Here is a 15,678-nt window from a genome sequence, read left to right as displayed (position 1 = left end):
CCTCGCTCGCCCGCCCGCCGCACGTCACGGGCCCCGCGACGGCGCCCGCCGTGACGTCACATGCGCGACGGCCTCCTCCCCCCTCGGCCGCGGGGGAGAAGGGAGGAAGGCGGCGCGCGCCTCTTCTCTCCTCTGCCCGCGCGCGCGCGCGCGCGCCGGCGGCGGGAGGCCGTAGTGCGCAGGCGCCGGCGCCTGTAGGCCTCGCTCCTTGAGCGCGGGTCGGGCGTCGCCCAGCCGGGGCGTCGACCCCGATGCGGCCCAACATGCTGCACACGGTAAGCGCTCCAGCAATGACATGAACCATAAACCGCCTCCTCACCGTCCCTCGGTCTCGCCTATCCCGCCGTCGACCCCTGGCCACGTCCTCCCGCGGTCCTGGAACGCCCTCCCTCCTCACCTCCGCCGAGCTCATTCTCTTCCCCTCTTCAAAACCCTACTTAGCGCTCACCTCCTCCAAGAGGCCTTCCCAGACTGAGCCCCCCCTTCACCCTCTGCTCCCCCTCTATCCTCCCCCTTCACCTCTCCTCAGCTAAACCCTCTTTTCCCCCCTTTCCCTCTGCTCCTCCCCCTCTCCCTTCCCCTCTCCCCCCCCCCAGCACTGTACTCGTCCACTCAACTGTATATATTTTCTTTACCCTATTTATTTTGCTAATGAGATGTCCATCCCCTTGATTCTATTTATTTTGCTATTGTTTTCATGAGATGTTCGTCCCCTTGATCCTATTTATTGCTATTGTTCTTGTCCGTCCGTCTCCCCCGATTCGACTGTAAGCCCGTCAAAAGGCAGGGACCGTCTCTATCTGTTACCGATTTGTCCATTCCAAGCGCTTAGTACAGTGCTCTGCACATAGAAGCAGCGTGGCTCAGTGGAAAGAGCCCGGGCTTGGGAGTCAGAGGTCATGAGTTCGAATTCCGCTCTGCCACTTGTCAGCTGTGTGACTGTGGGCAAGTCGCTTCACTTCTCTGTGCCTCAGTTACCTCATCTGTAAAATGGGGATTAACTGTGAGCCTCACGAGGGACAACCTGATGACCTGTATCTCCCCCAGCGCTTAGAACAGTGCTCGGCACATAGTAAGCGCTTAACAAATACCAACATTATTATTATTATCATTAAATACTATTGAATGAATGAATAAATACCGGGATAAAAACGTGCTTTTTTTATCCCTAAAAGGCCAAGTTATTAAACAGCGTCATCTCTGTTGCCGAATTGTACTTCCCAAGCGGTGAGTACAGTGCTCTGCACTCTGTAAGCGCTCTATAAATACGACTGAATGAACGCATGAAGGTTTAAAATGATTATCGTTGCCGCTTTGTTAGCGTTAAGGATTTGGGGATTTTTTTTTTCCAGGCGCAGAGCGCCGGGTCGGAGAGACAGGGTGTCGTGATGGCCCAGGGGGCAAGAATAATAATAATAATAGTGTTGGTATTTGTTAAGCACTTACTATGTGCCCAGCACTGTTCTAAGCTATGGGGTAGATACAGGGGAATGAGGTTGTCCCACGTGAGGCTCACAGTCTTCATCCCCATTTTACAGATGAGGGAACTGAGGCACAGAGAAGTTAAGTGACTTGCCCACAGTCACACAGCTGACAAGTGGCAGAGCTGGGATTTGAACTCATGACCTCTGACTCCAAAGCCCGGGCTCTTTCCTTAGTCCTCAGGAAAATGGAAAGGGGACGATGTCTCGCCGTACGGGACTCCGGCTTGTTTGATGTCAATTCATAACAGACCCAAAATGCCCAAGTTCTTAGATAAATGGAATTTTAATACGCAGGATAACCCTCCTAAACAGTTACCCAGAAGGAACCTTTGATTTAGATAGATGTTGGTTTACTCTTGCGAAAATTAGAGTCTAAAGAAATAAAGATTGATCAGGGTTGGTGGGATTTAGAAAACTGTTCTGGTCATATTTGTACTTTCCTTCTTGTGTCCTTCTGATTAGAAAGTCACCTCGGGCACCCTAGCATCCGTTTTGGATGGCTATTTGCAGGACCCTACTGCAAACTGAAAAACAAAATCGAGCGGTGCGTTCTGTTCGCACATCTGACTCTGCCATCTGTCTCTGTCTTCAACTCCCTCGTTCCTACTATAAGTCTTCCTAAAAGAAACTCAGAAAGAAAGGAACTCAGTGAAACTCTCAGCAAATAACAACCAAACTCACTGGAGAACCTTCTTTTGTATTTATTCTGCCTGGACGCCTGTCCTCCCAGAGTCGAAGTAGTGGAAGCTGTAAAATGGGATTCCAACCGCGACTCTCCTGGGATTGAAGTACATGTTTAAACAGCACTAACCAAGTTACCCAGTTTAAACTGCAGGCACCAAAACCAGCCTCAAGAGAAAAATTAGTGCCTGAGAAAGACCAAACATGCTGTATTTCCAATACTTGTGTCCCTAAAAGAGTGCTAAAGGCTTTTTAATAATAATAATAATAATATTGGCATTTATTAAGCACTTACTATATGCCAGGCACTGTACTAAGCGCTGGGGTGGATACAAGCAAATTGGGTTGGGCGCAGATCCCGTTCCAATCCCCATTTAGGACATGAGGTAACTGAGGCCCAGGGAACTGAAGTGACTTGCCCAAGGCCTCAAAGCAGACAAGTGGCGGAGCTGGGATTAGAACCCGTGACCTTCCGACTTGTAGGCCCATGCTCTACAATTCCATGCTGCTTCCTCCCATGATCTATCCGCTGTTTCTTTAGCCTCAGCTAGAAGAAGGAAAGTTCTTGATGATGATCTGAGAACTTTTTTATTCTTATTTTATATTTTTAGAAATTATAACAATTTAACAATTATTTCCCATTATTATCCTTCTGTTTTTGTGACAATTCAGATCTCAGTCTCTTTGTAGATGGGTCTTGCCTCAAGGATAGCAAAGCATCCCTCGTTGCAGGATATGCCATCTGCTCTTTACACAAAGTTCTTGAAAGTAGATCTTTTATTGCATAGAAGGAGGCAATGGTAAACCACTTCCAGATTTTTACCAAGAAAACTCTCTGGATCCACTACCAGAATGATTGCAGATGGAAAACATGGAGTCCTGGGAGAGATGTGTCCATGGCATCGCTATGGGTCAGAGACGACTCAACAGCAAAAAAGAAGACAATTCACACTGAGCAGGCTGTGGACGTTGAGGAGAAGATATCAAATTGTCCTGGAGAGCAGGGGCCACATTCCCATCAGGGATGGGCGGGGGGAAGGCGGGTGGCCAGGGAACAGCAGGGTGTTGTACACAGTTCCTGATCTGGGAATGGAGGAAGTGCAGAGAACACTGCTTGCAGAATAAAGTCTTATTCCTGTGGCTGCTTAATAAACATTTTACTCCTACCCTCTCATTTGTGGTTTTTGTTCATCCCGCTCCCTCTTTCCCTCTTCTCTTATTTTCTCACACGTTATCCCCATTTTTCAGAAGAGGAAACTGAGACCCCAAGAAGTGAAGTGACCTCCCTGGGTCACACCGGCCAGGGGCAGGGCCGGGTTTGGAACCCGGGCCATTTCCGGGCTCCTGGTCATGTGCACTTTCCATGAGGCGAGCAGTACCTGCCCTGGGAATTAGAAGGTCACTAATATTATTATTAAGCCACACATGTTGATTGCCTGGGCTAAGAATGAGCTGTCTTACTCCCGACGCCTTCATTTCCTCTCCTCTAACTCACTTCTAGACCTCTGCACTTTGGCTTCTATTCCCTCCATGGTAACTGCTCTCTCCCCAAAATCACCAATGACCTCCTCCTTACCAAATCCACTGGACTTGACTAATAATAATTATGGTATTTGTTAAGCACTTATTGTGCCAGGCACCATACTAAACGCTGGGGTAGATGCAGGCAAATCCCGTGGGGCACTGGTACCTGTCCCACCTGGGGCTCTCAGTCTCTATCCCCATTTGACAGATAAGGTAACAGGCAAAGAGAAGTGAAGTGACTCCTTGTGGTGGAGCTGGGATTAGAAGCCATGACCTTCTGACTCCCAGGCCCATTGTTTTGCTGTCTGTCTCCTCCTTTTAAGACTATAAACCTTTTGTTGGGCAGGGATTATCTCTTTCTGTTGCCGAACTCTGTATTCCAAGCACTTAGTACGGTGCTCTGCACACAGTACACAGTACGGGCTCAATAGGTACAATCGAATGAATATCCACTAAGCCATGCTGCTTCTCAGCTTCTCTATCCTAATTCTCCTTGACCTCTCATCTGTCTTTGCCACTGTGGACCTTCTCCTTCTCCTGCATACACTATCAAACTTTGGTGTGACAAATACCGACCTCTCCTGGACCTGCAACCCTTCTGGCTGCTCCTCAGTCCCTTTCTCCGGTTTCTATTCTCCATCTACATCCACTCCTTTGGGGAGCTCATACGCTCCCGGGCTGCCAACTCTACCTGGAAGATTCCCGTATCTACCTCTCCAGCCTGCAATCTTGCATTTCCTCCTGCCTTTAGGACTTCCCAATCAGGCAAATGGCATCAATCAGTGATATCTGTCAAGCACTTGTTGTGTGCAAAGCACTGTAATAAGAGCTTTGGAGACTACAGTACAACAGAGGTGGCAGTTGTGATCTCTGGCCACAAGGAGACTACAGACTACAGGGGGGCAGAGACATTAAGAGAGATAAGGGGGAGAGTAAGGATATGATGTGTGGTATTTACGCACCTACTATGTGGTTGAGGACCCACTATGTAATAGGTATCCATGTATCCACCGAGTCGCCATGAATCAGAAATGGTTCCACGGCATTTGATGATCATACTATATGTTAAAGCCCCGTACTAAGTGACATCACAACCCACGTGAGGCTCACGGTCTTAAGTAGAAGAGAGGACAAGCACCGAATCCCCATTTTACAGACGAGGGAAGTGAGGAACAGAAAGGTGAAGTGACTTCCCCAAGGTCACATAGGAAAAAGTGGTAGAAGTAGAACCTTAGGTGATCGGATTCCCAGGCCTGGGCTGCTGCTTCATGTGTACGTGAATGCTGTGGGGAGGGGCTGAGTATCAAAGTAGTTACGGGATGCGCAGCCAGGCACAGGGGAGTGTGGGTGGGGGGAATTACGGTTTAGCAAAGCCTCTTGGAGGTGTGGTTTCGGGAGGGTTTTGAAAGTGGTGGTCTGTCGCATATGAAGGGAGAACTAAAGTCAGGGAGAGGGCAGGGTTTGAGTGGAAAGGTAAGGTGTTGTGTTTGGGATATGTTACGTTTGAAATGTTGGCAGAACATACAAGTAGAGATGTCCTGAAGGCAGAAGGAAATATGAGACTGCAGGGGGAGAGAGGTCAGAACTGTAGAGCTAGATTTGGGAGTTATCCCCGAAGTTGTATGAACTCCCCATTTTACAGATGAGGCCACAAGAGAAAAGTTCAGTGATTTACTCATCACTCAGCAGGTCAGACTTCACTGGTACAAGGACTTCTCATATCCTGTATTGACTCCCTGCATCAGCCTCCTCAGTGACCTTTTTCAGTTTCACACCAATCCAGACCTCACTTTGTTGCCAGATCAATCTTACAAGAACGTTCAGTACAGTCTATCAAAAAATTACATGGTACTTATTGAGCACTTACCGTGCACAGAGCACTGTCCTAAACACGAGCGTCAGTATAACATAGTTGATAGTCATGTTCCTCAAGGGGCTTGGAGTCTAGGGGGGAGACAGACCTTAAATTACGATGTGCACTTAAGTGCCAAGGGTGAAGTGAATATCAAGGTATTAAAGTGCTTGAAAAACTCACAATGGCTGCCCATCCAACTCTCCATCAAAAGGAAACTTTAAGGCAGCGTTGTGTAGTCATCATCATTGTGAATGGTATGTGCCGAGCACTTCCTATGTGCAGAGCACTGCTCTAAGCTCTTGGGAGAGTAATAATAATAATAATGTTGGTATTTGTTAAGTGCTTACTATTTGCAGAGCACTGTTCTAAGCGCTGGGGTAGATACAGGGTAATCAGGTCGTCCCACGTGAAGCTCACAGTTAATCCCCATTTTACAGATGAGGGAGCTGAGGCCCAGATTAGTGAAGTGACTTGCCCACAGTCACACAGCTGATAAGTGGCAGAGCAGGGATTCGAACCCATGACCACTGACTCCAAAGCCCAGGCTCTTTCCATTGAGCCATGCTGAGTATAATACAATAGATTGGCAGAAACGTTCCCTGACCACAAGGAACTTACAGCCTAGTTGAAAGAGCAGGAGGCTAGTGGAAAGAACATGGCCCTGGCTTCTAATTCTATCTCTGACACTTGTCTACTGTGTGACCTTTGGCAAGTCACTTGACTCTCTCTGCCTCAGTTTCCTAAAACGCAAAACGGAGATTCTGTTCTCCCTCCTGGACTGGAAGGATTATCTCTGTTGCCGAATTGTCCATTCCAAGCGCTTAGGACAGTGCTCTGCACACAGTAAACGCTCACTAAATACGATCGAATGAATGAATGAATGAATGAACGAATGAATGAATGAATGAAGAGTTGCGCGCCAAGCGGTCTTCGGGTTGGGCGCCGCATCGCGCCTGCGCCCCTGGCGATGGTGTCAGTCGAGACTACAATTCCCGTCAGGCCCCGCGGCCGGCCCGAGCCGAGCCGAGCTGAGCCGAATCGAGCCGAGCCGAATCGAACCGAGTCGAGCCGAGGACAGGACCGGCCGAGGTTTCGCTGCCCCGTCAGTGCCCAAGGGAGGCTGGCCGGATCACTCACGATGGCTGGCTCCTCTCCGCCGCCGCCGGACGTGGCCACCGATGACTGCCTGCAGGAATATTCGTGCCTCTTCAGCCCGGACATCCTCCGGTGAGACCGGAACGGGTCCCCCCCTCCCTCCCCTGCCCTCCGACCCACTTAATACTAATCATGCTACTTGTTAGGCGCTTCCTAGGCGCCGGGCACTGTACCAGGCGCTGGGGTGGGTATAAGAGAAGCAGCCTGGCTCAGTGAAAAGAGCCCGGGCCTGGGGGTCAGAGGTCGTGGGTGCTAATCCCCGCCCCGCCACTTGTCTGCTGTGAGACTTTGGGAAAGCCAGTTCACTTCTTTGGGCCTCAGTTCCCTCACCTGTAAAATGGGGATTAAGACTGTGAGCCCCACGGGGGACAGCCTGATCACCTTGTATCCCCCCCAGTGCTTAGAACAGTGTTTGGCACATAGTAAACGAGATTAGCAAATACCGGCATTATTACTATTACCTCATCTGTAAAATGGGGATTAAGACCCTGAGCCCCACGTGGGACAACCTGATTAGCCTGTATTTACGTCAGCGCTTAGAATAGTGCTTGGCACATAGCGCTTAACAAATATTATTATTACAAACACATCGGGTTGGACACAGGCTCGGTGCCGCATAGGACTCATGGCCTTAATCCCCATTTTACAGACGAGGTAACAGAGGCACAGAGAAGTTAAGTGACTTCCCCAAGGCTCCGGCCCTTCCTGGCCCAACCTCGCCCTTGATTCCCCCTCCCGGAATGGGACTTCGGGTGTTCAATAAATCAATCGTATCGGTTGAGCGTTTACTGTGTAAAGAGTGCTGTGCGAAGCGTTAGGGAGAGTACAACAGAGTTAGTAGACGTCTCCTGCTCACAACCAGCCGCCCGGTATAACGCTTTGCACACAGAAGGCGCTCAGAAGTACTCAGCACTTAACCATGTGCTAAGTCCTGGGGTAGATATAAGATCAAGATCATCAGACAGGACCCAGACCTTGCTGCCCATGGGACTTACAATCTGCTTATCTCCATTTTTCAAATGAAGAACCTGAAATGCAGAGAGGTGAGGTGACATAATAATAATTGCACTGGAATCCCTTCAACCCTTACTAGGTGTAAGCACTCTACTAAGCGCTGGGATTAATACAAGATAATCAGGTGGGACACACACGGGGCTCCCAATCCAAATGAGGAAACTGAGGCATGGAGAAATACAGTGACTAGCTCAAGGTCAGGGGAGGGATTGTGTCTACCAACTGTCTTGTTTTGTACTTTCTCAAGCGTTTAGTGCAGTCCTCTGAACACCGGAACCGCTCAATAAATACAACTGATGAAGTGCTTGACCCTGAAAAACCTTCTCTGGACTCCACGGCACGCTCCACCTATCAGCCCTTCATCTTCCTATCATTCCTGTCCAGCTCCTCAAACCATTCATTCAGTCGTATTTCTTGAGCACTTACTGGGTGCAGAGCACTGTACTGAATGCTTGGAAAGTACAATTCTGCAACAGAGACAATCCTTGCCCACAATGGGCTCACAGTCTAGAAGGGGGGAGACAGGCATCAAAACAAGTAAACAGGCATCAGTAGCATCAATATAAATAAATAGGATTATAGACCAGTTTTTTGCACCCGCTGCCTCCATTTCCTCTCCTTTAAGTCCTTCCTTTACCTGCTACCATCCAACTTCTGCCCCCTGAACTTCACAAAAACTGCCCTCTTGTCCTCACCAAGTCTCAGCTCTGTCACAATCCTGTTTGACCTATCAGCTGCTTTCGACACTGTGAACCGCCCTCTTTTCCTGGAAACGCTCTCTCACCTTGGTTTTGCTGACAGTCCTTTTTTTGTTTTTTTGTGGGGGGAGGTTTATTGGTATTTGTTAAAATGCTCTCCCCTCCTTTAAAACCTTATTAAAAGCACATCTCTTCCAAGAGGCCTTTCCAACTAAACCTTCATCTCCTGTACCCGCACTTGGATCTGGCCCATTTAACTCTTGGTAGCCACTCCTCCCTCAGCTTCCCAGCACTTATGTTCATGTCCGTAATTTATTTTCAGGTCTGTCTCCCCGTCTAGGCCGTAAGCTCCTTGTGAGTAGGGAAGGGGTCTACAAACTCTGTAGTATCGGACTCTCCCAAGCACTTAGTGCAATTATCTGCATACGGTATGCGCTCAGTAAATATCACTGGTTGTTTGATGGATTGATTGATTGACTGACTGATTGTCTGTCCACAGGGGCAAGGTGGCCTTCATCACCGGAGGAGGCTCAGGAATCGGCTTTCGCATTGCTGAGATTTTCATGAGGTAACGGGTCAGCCCAGGGGAGCCTGTCGTTTTCCACTTTTGCCCTCCCCTGCCCGATCTTGGGGATGCGGGCCCGAGGGTAGCCCTGCCCGGGCGGCGGGGAAGGTGGCTGTCTGGTCTGCGTCCTTGCTCCGCAGTGCCCTGAAATGTGGCATTGGGCCCCCTCCCCCAGACATGGCTGCCGCACCGTCATCGCCAGCAGGAGCCTGCAGAGAGTCTCTGAGGTGAGCGGGGTCCCCTGGGCAAACCACTGTGGCTAGGGGACTCTGATCTTGTCGTCGTGGTGACCTCCACCTTTCTGGACTGGCAGATCCCGTGGCCCAGCTGGGCGTTCTGAGCCACAGAGACTTGCTCGGGTGCGTGCTGCCCCCAGGGGAATCCTGGGCCGAAGCACAGTGACCCGGCCGGCGGTGTTGTCGGGAGTCACCCGGGTCAGCTGGCTCTTTTCCGGATTCCCGCTGGGCTTGACCTCCTCAAGGGAAACCTCCACTTCCCCCAGGGGCGGCCCCAGCGGGCAGAGCCGAGGATACACCCAGGGTCTCCTGGGCCCTGGAACCAGGCTCCTGGAACTCAGATCTTAGCCTGGCCGAGAGCACGATGGTTGCTCCGGGGTCCCTCTAACCTTGATTGTGTGGGGTTCCTGGAACCTGGCTGTGGGTCATGGTATCCGCCGCTGTGATCTACCACATGTGCCCGCAGCATTGCTTTCTCCACCTTCCTTCCCCTGGTTCCTCTCCCTCCTCCCCGGCCCCCATTCCTCTTCACCCTCCTCCTTGGCTGGTGCAGAGCTGACCAGGAAGTACACAGAGTCCTGCTGTACCGGGGCCTGAACTCGACCCAGGCCCCGGGTTGTGGTGGAAGAGCCGGGGTTCAGTACTGGCTGGTCCAGGGTCTGGGGCTTACTCAGTTTGCTGTAGGGTGGCGCTGAACTTGCCTTGAACTTTGCACTTCTACACCTGTAATTTTTGCTCGCTTCCCCCTTTGGAATGTAAATTCCCTGAGGGCAGGGAACTGGGTGAGGGTTGGGCAGCCGCTCTAAGTCTCTTGGAGCTGGGGCTCCACCAGCCAGGGGACTAGGGGGCCTCACAGCCCCAGGTAGGAGCAAGCTCACCCATCCAGGATGGGAGTGGCACCCGTCTGTCCCGAGGAGTTCTTGGCCAGACTCCCCGTTTGGGATCCCTGGGTGGTGCGCTAAGGGTTTCTCCCCAGAAGGCAGGAGGAGGACTGGAGGAGGAAGGCTGAATCTAATCTCTCTTCTCCTTTCGCGGCTTTCCCCCCATTCTTCCCTCTGCTCTTTCCCTGAGTCTTCATTTGTTCACTTCAATGGTCTTCTCTCCACTTCTGCCTCTCATCTCCCCCTGCCTTTCATCTCATCTCTCGCTGCTCCTCTCTTCCCGCCTGCCCATTCTCATCTCTCCTTGCTTTTTGTCTCTCTCTGCCTCTGCTCGCTCTCTCTCTCTCTCCACCACTCCTTCCTCCCGTTCCAGGCTGCTGAGAAACTGAGTGTGGCCACAGGCCAGCGTTGCCTGCCTTTGTCTCTGGACGTGCGGCAGCCCCAGACGATCGCCGTGGCAGTCGACACAGCCCTGAAGGAGTTGGGCCGGGTGGACATTCTCATCAATGGTGAGGTCCCTCGGCGGGACCTGGCATCAGGCCAGTCGCCCCGAGTCCCACAATCAGGGGCCTTCTATGGCCACGTGGAGGCTGCCAGTGGCCAGCCCGAACCACACAAGGGCAGGTCTGCCTTTGGCCCAATTCCCATCCTCCCAACCCACCTCTCCAACTTCCTCCTCCGTAGCCAAAGCAACCCAGCCCTGTCAGACACACTGGGCCTCAGCTCTGGCGAGTTCTCAATTTTCCAGTGTCTTACCAGTTCCTCCTCTCCTAAACTTGGCTGGGGGGTGGAGTCTTTCCCACCTAATAATTACCCCATTTATTCAGCACCTACTATGTGTTGAGTGCTGGGGTAGATAGAAGACAATCAGATCTCGTGGTGGGCAGGGAACATGTCTACCAACTCTGTTACGTTGCACTCTCCCAAGCACTTAGTGCGATGCTATCCACACAACAAACTCTCAGTAAATACTTTTGATGATCGGGCATAGCTCCTGTCCTACAAGGGGCTCACTGCCTAAGAAGGAGGGCGAGTGGGGAGTTTCTCTCCATTTTACCAAGGAAGAAACTGAGGTCCAGGGAGGGGTTGAGTGATTAGCACATGGTCACACAGCAGGCTGGTGGCAGGGACTCAGTCTCCTGGCCCTTAGATCCAGGCTCTTTCCCCTAAACCAGGCCACCTCCCTCCTTGTCTCCTGAGGAGGCCTCGCCCGGCCCGGGGTGAAAGACAGGACCACCCCAAGTCACAGCAACACTGACTCCGGCCTGTGGCCTCTAGCGAGAGTTGTTGGCTGGGGACTCAGTGAGTCAGCTTGGTCATAGGCCCCAGGGGCCGGGCTCCTGGGCCTGTGTCCTTTGGTGTGGGAGGGAGAGGGACTGTTTGAAACCCAAAATGTGCCCCCTTCCCCAAAGCTGCCCATGGCACTGTATTCTGGGATGCCCCCATCCAACTGGGGAGGATCCATAGAGGCAAGGTGGGCCTACTTTTTCCTGTGTCCAGCTGCCCGGTGCCCCTCAGAGGGGGAGTATGGATGCCGGGACACCAGTCACACCCACATGGCGAATGCTCCCGGGGCCTGCAGCAGCAGAATACCGAGACTGGCACATTGAGGTCCCGGTAGCCTGAGGGTTCACCCTGGGCGGCCCGAGGGAGCCTGGGAAATGGAAATCTGGTCTGCCTGCGTGGAGTCTGGGAAACAGGAACCCCGTCTGGCCCATTCTCAGGGTATCTGGGAAATAATAATGTTGGTATTTGCTAAGTGCTTACTATGTGCAGAGCACTGTTCTAAGCGCTGGGGTAGATACAGGGTAATCAGGTTGTCCCATGCGAGGCTCACTCCCCATTTTACAGATGAGATAACTGAGGCACAGAGAAGTGAAGTGACTTGCCCACAGTCAGCTGACAAGTGGCAGAGTTGGGATTCGAACCCATGACCTCCGACTCCCAAGCCCGGGCTCTTTCCACTGAGCCACGCTGCTTAAACGGAACCCTGTCAGGTCCAGCTCATCCCCCAGCCATTGCTGGCCCTGAGGATCTTGGGAAAATCAGCCTTTAGGATTTGGGTCTGGGTCCTATCCAAGCAGATCCTGGTCAGCTCCCGACTGAGTCGGCCTAGTGTCAAAAGCTAGGGCTGGCAGTGGCCAGGGGTTATGGGTGGGTTGCCCTCAGTCATGGGCCACGTCAGAGGGGGAAGCAGTAGAAACGGTGGGATACTGGCTGATCCTTGCCCTGCCACTCGCCTGCCTTGGCTTTCAGGCAGAACGGGGCTATGGCTCCCGATCCCGCCCGGGGGGCAGATGGGTCCATGCCCGCTCTGTGGACGGCTCCGCCCCCGCAGAGCCTCCCATCCCTTCACTCTCTGTCCTCTCTCCCCCTCAGGTGCGGCAGGTAACTTCCTGTGCCCAGCCAAGGCTCTGTCTTTCAACGCCTACAAGACGGTGATTGACATAGACACCATCGGCACCTTCAACGCCTCCAAAGTGCTCTTTGAGAAATGGTTCCAGGTAGGCGGGGCTGGAGCCGGCCTCCTGCACTCCACCACTCCCCCGATCCTCCCGCCTGACCCCATCCCCGCTCTTTTTGTCTGCTCCAGGACCACGGAGGAGTGATCATTAACATCACGGCCACGCTGAGTTTCAAAGGGCAGGCTTTGCAGGTGCATGCCGGCACGGCCAAGGCTGCAGTAGGTAGGTTCCCGGTTTCCGGCTCCCGGCTCACAGGGGCCTTATTTCTGCTTTCTTGGGTTGGACTCTCTTCATGGTCCCTGGTCCCAGTTTGGATGAACCCAGTGCCCGGATGTGCCTGGTCAGTGGGATGGTCCCATCTCCTCGAGGTCAGCAGAGCCTCCCTCTCCCGCTCTAATGAACCGTGGAGCTGCTTTGGCACCGCCTGCCCAGATTCCTCGCTTTTGCTGTCATGGTTCTCTTCCCGATTCTCCCTCATCTCTGCCCCTGGTTGTCCCCCTCCGCCCACCCCCAGTGACTCTCTGACACCAGTTATTTTCCTTTCTTTTGCTTCCCGGTGCAGATGCCATGACCCGGCACCTGGCCGTGGAGTGGGGCCCCTATAATGTCCGGGTCAACAGCCTGGCCCCCGGGCCCATCAGCGGCACTGAGGGCATGCGGCGTCTCGGTAAGGCATATACGGGGCGGGTCCGGCTGGGGCCACGGAGAGAGGCATCTGGGTCGACTCTCGTCCTTTCTCTCGGGGAAGATGGGGGTGGGTGGTGCTTTCAGCTGGTTTTGTCCAGCCTTAGGTGACCCCACCTCATGCCCCCAATGGTTTCCTCTCCCTGGTACCCTTCTCACTGGGTGGCGGGAGCAGATTCCTGGAGGGTGGGGATGGCTCCATCGGACTGCGTCGCGCTCGGTCCAGGCTCCGCCCCCAATGGCCGCTCATTCGGGGCTGTTGATTGGTTCCAGGGGGTTCCCAGACCCACTTGAGCAGAGCTATCCTGGGGATCCCCCTCCAGAGGCTGGGGAACAAGACAGAGATCGCCCACAGCGCCCTGTACCTGGCCAGTCCCTTGGCATCCTATGTCACGGGGGCCTCCCTGGTGGTGGATGGCGGCAGCTGGCTGACATCCCCCAACGGCTCCTTGGGTCGGTCGGCGTCCGCGTCCTTCTCTGCTAAACTCTAAGTGATGAGCTCTCCTCCTCAGGGGCCTTTGCGGGCTTCCAGGGTCTCCTAGGATGGGTGCCCCTTGGCCTTAGACTTCTCTTCACTTGCTTCTATCCATCTTCAGCACCTGTATGTTTCCCTCTCTCTGTTCAATGTATTTCTCTGCCTACTTCACCTGTTAGACTGGATGTTCCTTGTGGGCAGGGAACATCTCAGACTTCTGCTCTCCCTTCCAAGTGCTTAGAACAGCACTCAGTATACACTCAATAAATACTGTTACCCCTCCTCCCCCTCTTCCCACATCTCATCTGTTGGAGGGGCCTGGAGCACCCCGCAGAAAGCCTGAGAGCAGCCAATGGGTTATGGGACATATGAATTATTATTAGTTGAGTGCTAGGCACTTTACTGAGCACTTGGGAGAATACAACAGTACCCTGACCTCGATCAATCAGTCCATCGGTGCTATTTAGCACTTTCTTTGCAGAGAACACTTTATTACGCGCTTGGGTGAGTATAATAGAAGCAGTAGATAGGAACCCTGACCTCAAGACAATTACACTCTAATGTTGCAGTGCAGTGTATTAAATGCTTGGGAGAGTATAATAGAATGAGTAGATAAGAACCCTGCCTCCAAGTAGCTTATGCTCTTAACAGGTGTAGTGCAGTGGACTAAATGCCTGGGACTGTATAACAGAATTGGTAGATGTGAGCCCTTCCCTCAAGGAATTTTTGGTCTAATGGTGCTATGCAGTGTGCTAAACACTTGGGAGAGAATAAACAAACATGAACTGTGGCCTCAAGGAGCTCTATACTCCAGTGGGTGCGATGCAGCGTACTAAGCCTTTAAGCTTGTTGTGGGCAGGAATATGTTGTTAGATTATACTCTCCCCAATGCTTAGTACAGTGCTTTGCACACAGTAAGCGCTCAATAAATACGATTGAATAAATGAATAAGTCCTTGGGAGAGAGTAAGTACACTGAAACGGTTGTGGGCGGGGATGTGTCCATTGTTTGTTATATTGTACTCTCCTAAGTGCTTAGGACAGTGCTCTGCACATAGTAAACACTCAATAAATAGGATTGATGAACCCTGCCCTCAAGGAGCTTACCCTCCAATGGGTGCAGCGTGGTGTAGCAAATGCTTGCGAGAGAATAAGTAGATATGAACTCTGCCTTCAAGGAACTTTTATGCTCATGGATGCGATGTATCGTTAAGCACTGGGGAAAGCACAAGAGAAGCAGAACACATGGTCTCTGCCATTCAGGAATTTACACTCAAGTGGGTGTGCTCCCCAGACCCCCGCGATCAAAGCCCTGCAGAGCTGTGGACCCACCCCCCTGGTGGTTCTGGTTGCTGAAGTAGTAGAGTATATACGTCGATATGTTGGAAAAATAGTCTTTGGAAGTACAGCACACAGAAAGGGCCACAGTCCCTGCCCACTGGGGCTGCCACTCCCCTCTGGGTCTTGGCCCCATTCTCGGTCACTGAGCCTCACGTCAGGATCTGTGGCTGTTTGGCACAGGCAGCTGGATGGCCGATGGGAAGGAAGTGGGATGCCGGGAGAGCCCCAGGTCTCTAACGAATGTGCTTGTTATGTTGTACTCTCCCAAGCGCTTAGTACGGTGCTCTGATCACAGTAAGCACTCAATAAATACGACCGGCTGACTCTGACCCTTGATCTCTCATCCCGAGCTAAAGCTCCCTCCGGAGACTCCTCCCTGCCTCCTTTCCTTTGCCCCGGCTCCGGACGGTTCTCCGTCCAGGGAGCTGAGGGGCGTGATCTTTCAACGCCGAGGTGGGAACCAACCTCTGCTCCTCTCTGGCTGTGAGCCGGATGCCTACCAGGGTCCCGGGTCCTGTTTGGGTCGAAAAAGGAGTGTTTGGGATCTAATAATAGTAATAATTATGGTATTTGATAAGTGCTTACTATATGCCAGGCAGTGTACTAAGCGCTGGGGTGGAT

At 52.3% G+C, this 15,678-nt stretch overlaps 1 protein-coding gene and 1 long non-coding RNA gene across 2 annotated transcripts; both read left to right on the top strand.

The window, feature by feature from the left end:
* The first annotated feature begins 153 nt into the window (after positions 1-153).
* On the top strand, positions 154-3,332 carry LOC114806024. The gene is made up of 3 exons (XR_003754151.2): positions 154-275; positions 1,176-1,227; positions 2,838-3,332. It is a non-coding gene; the product is annotated as an uncharacterized LOC114806024 (long non-coding RNA).
* Positions 3,333-6,560: 3,228 nt separating this feature from the next.
* On the top strand, positions 6,561-14,000 carry DECR2 (2,4-dienoyl-CoA reductase 2). Its single transcript, XM_007663658.3, has 8 exons — positions 6,561-6,771; positions 8,911-8,979; positions 9,152-9,203; positions 10,467-10,602; positions 12,473-12,597; positions 12,687-12,780; positions 13,121-13,225; positions 13,516-14,000. Exons 1-8 carry the CDS (start codon positions 6,683-6,685, stop codon positions 13,731-13,733), a joined length of 888 nt encoding a protein of 295 aa, XP_007661848.1. The 5' UTR covers positions 6,561-6,682; the 3' UTR covers positions 13,734-14,000.
* The last annotated feature ends 1,678 nt before the right edge of the window (positions 14,001-15,678 follow it).

Source organism: Ornithorhynchus anatinus, chromosome 21 (assembly GCF_004115215.2).
Source record: "Ornithorhynchus anatinus isolate Pmale09 chromosome 21, mOrnAna1.pri.v4, whole genome shotgun sequence".
In the NCBI taxonomy this organism is placed as follows: Eukaryota; Metazoa; Chordata; class Mammalia; order Monotremata; family Ornithorhynchidae; genus Ornithorhynchus; species Ornithorhynchus anatinus.
The sequence above is the reverse complement of the archived record's forward strand: the minus strand, read 5'-3'. Positions and strand labels throughout refer to the sequence as shown.

Coding starts and splice junctions, on each gene's coding strand:
- DECR2 (XM_007663658.3), top strand. CDS start 6,683: ATGGCTGGCTCCTCTCCGCCGCCGCCGGACGTGGCCACCGATGACTGC. Junction 9,204..10,466: donor GCCTGCAGAGAGTCTCTGAG/GTGAGCGGGGTC, acceptor CTCCCGTTCCAG/GCTGCTGAGAAACTGAGTGT. Junction 13,226..13,515: donor TGAGGGCATGCGGCGTCTCG/GTAAGGCATATA, acceptor GATTGGTTCCAG/GGGGTTCCCAGACCCACTTG.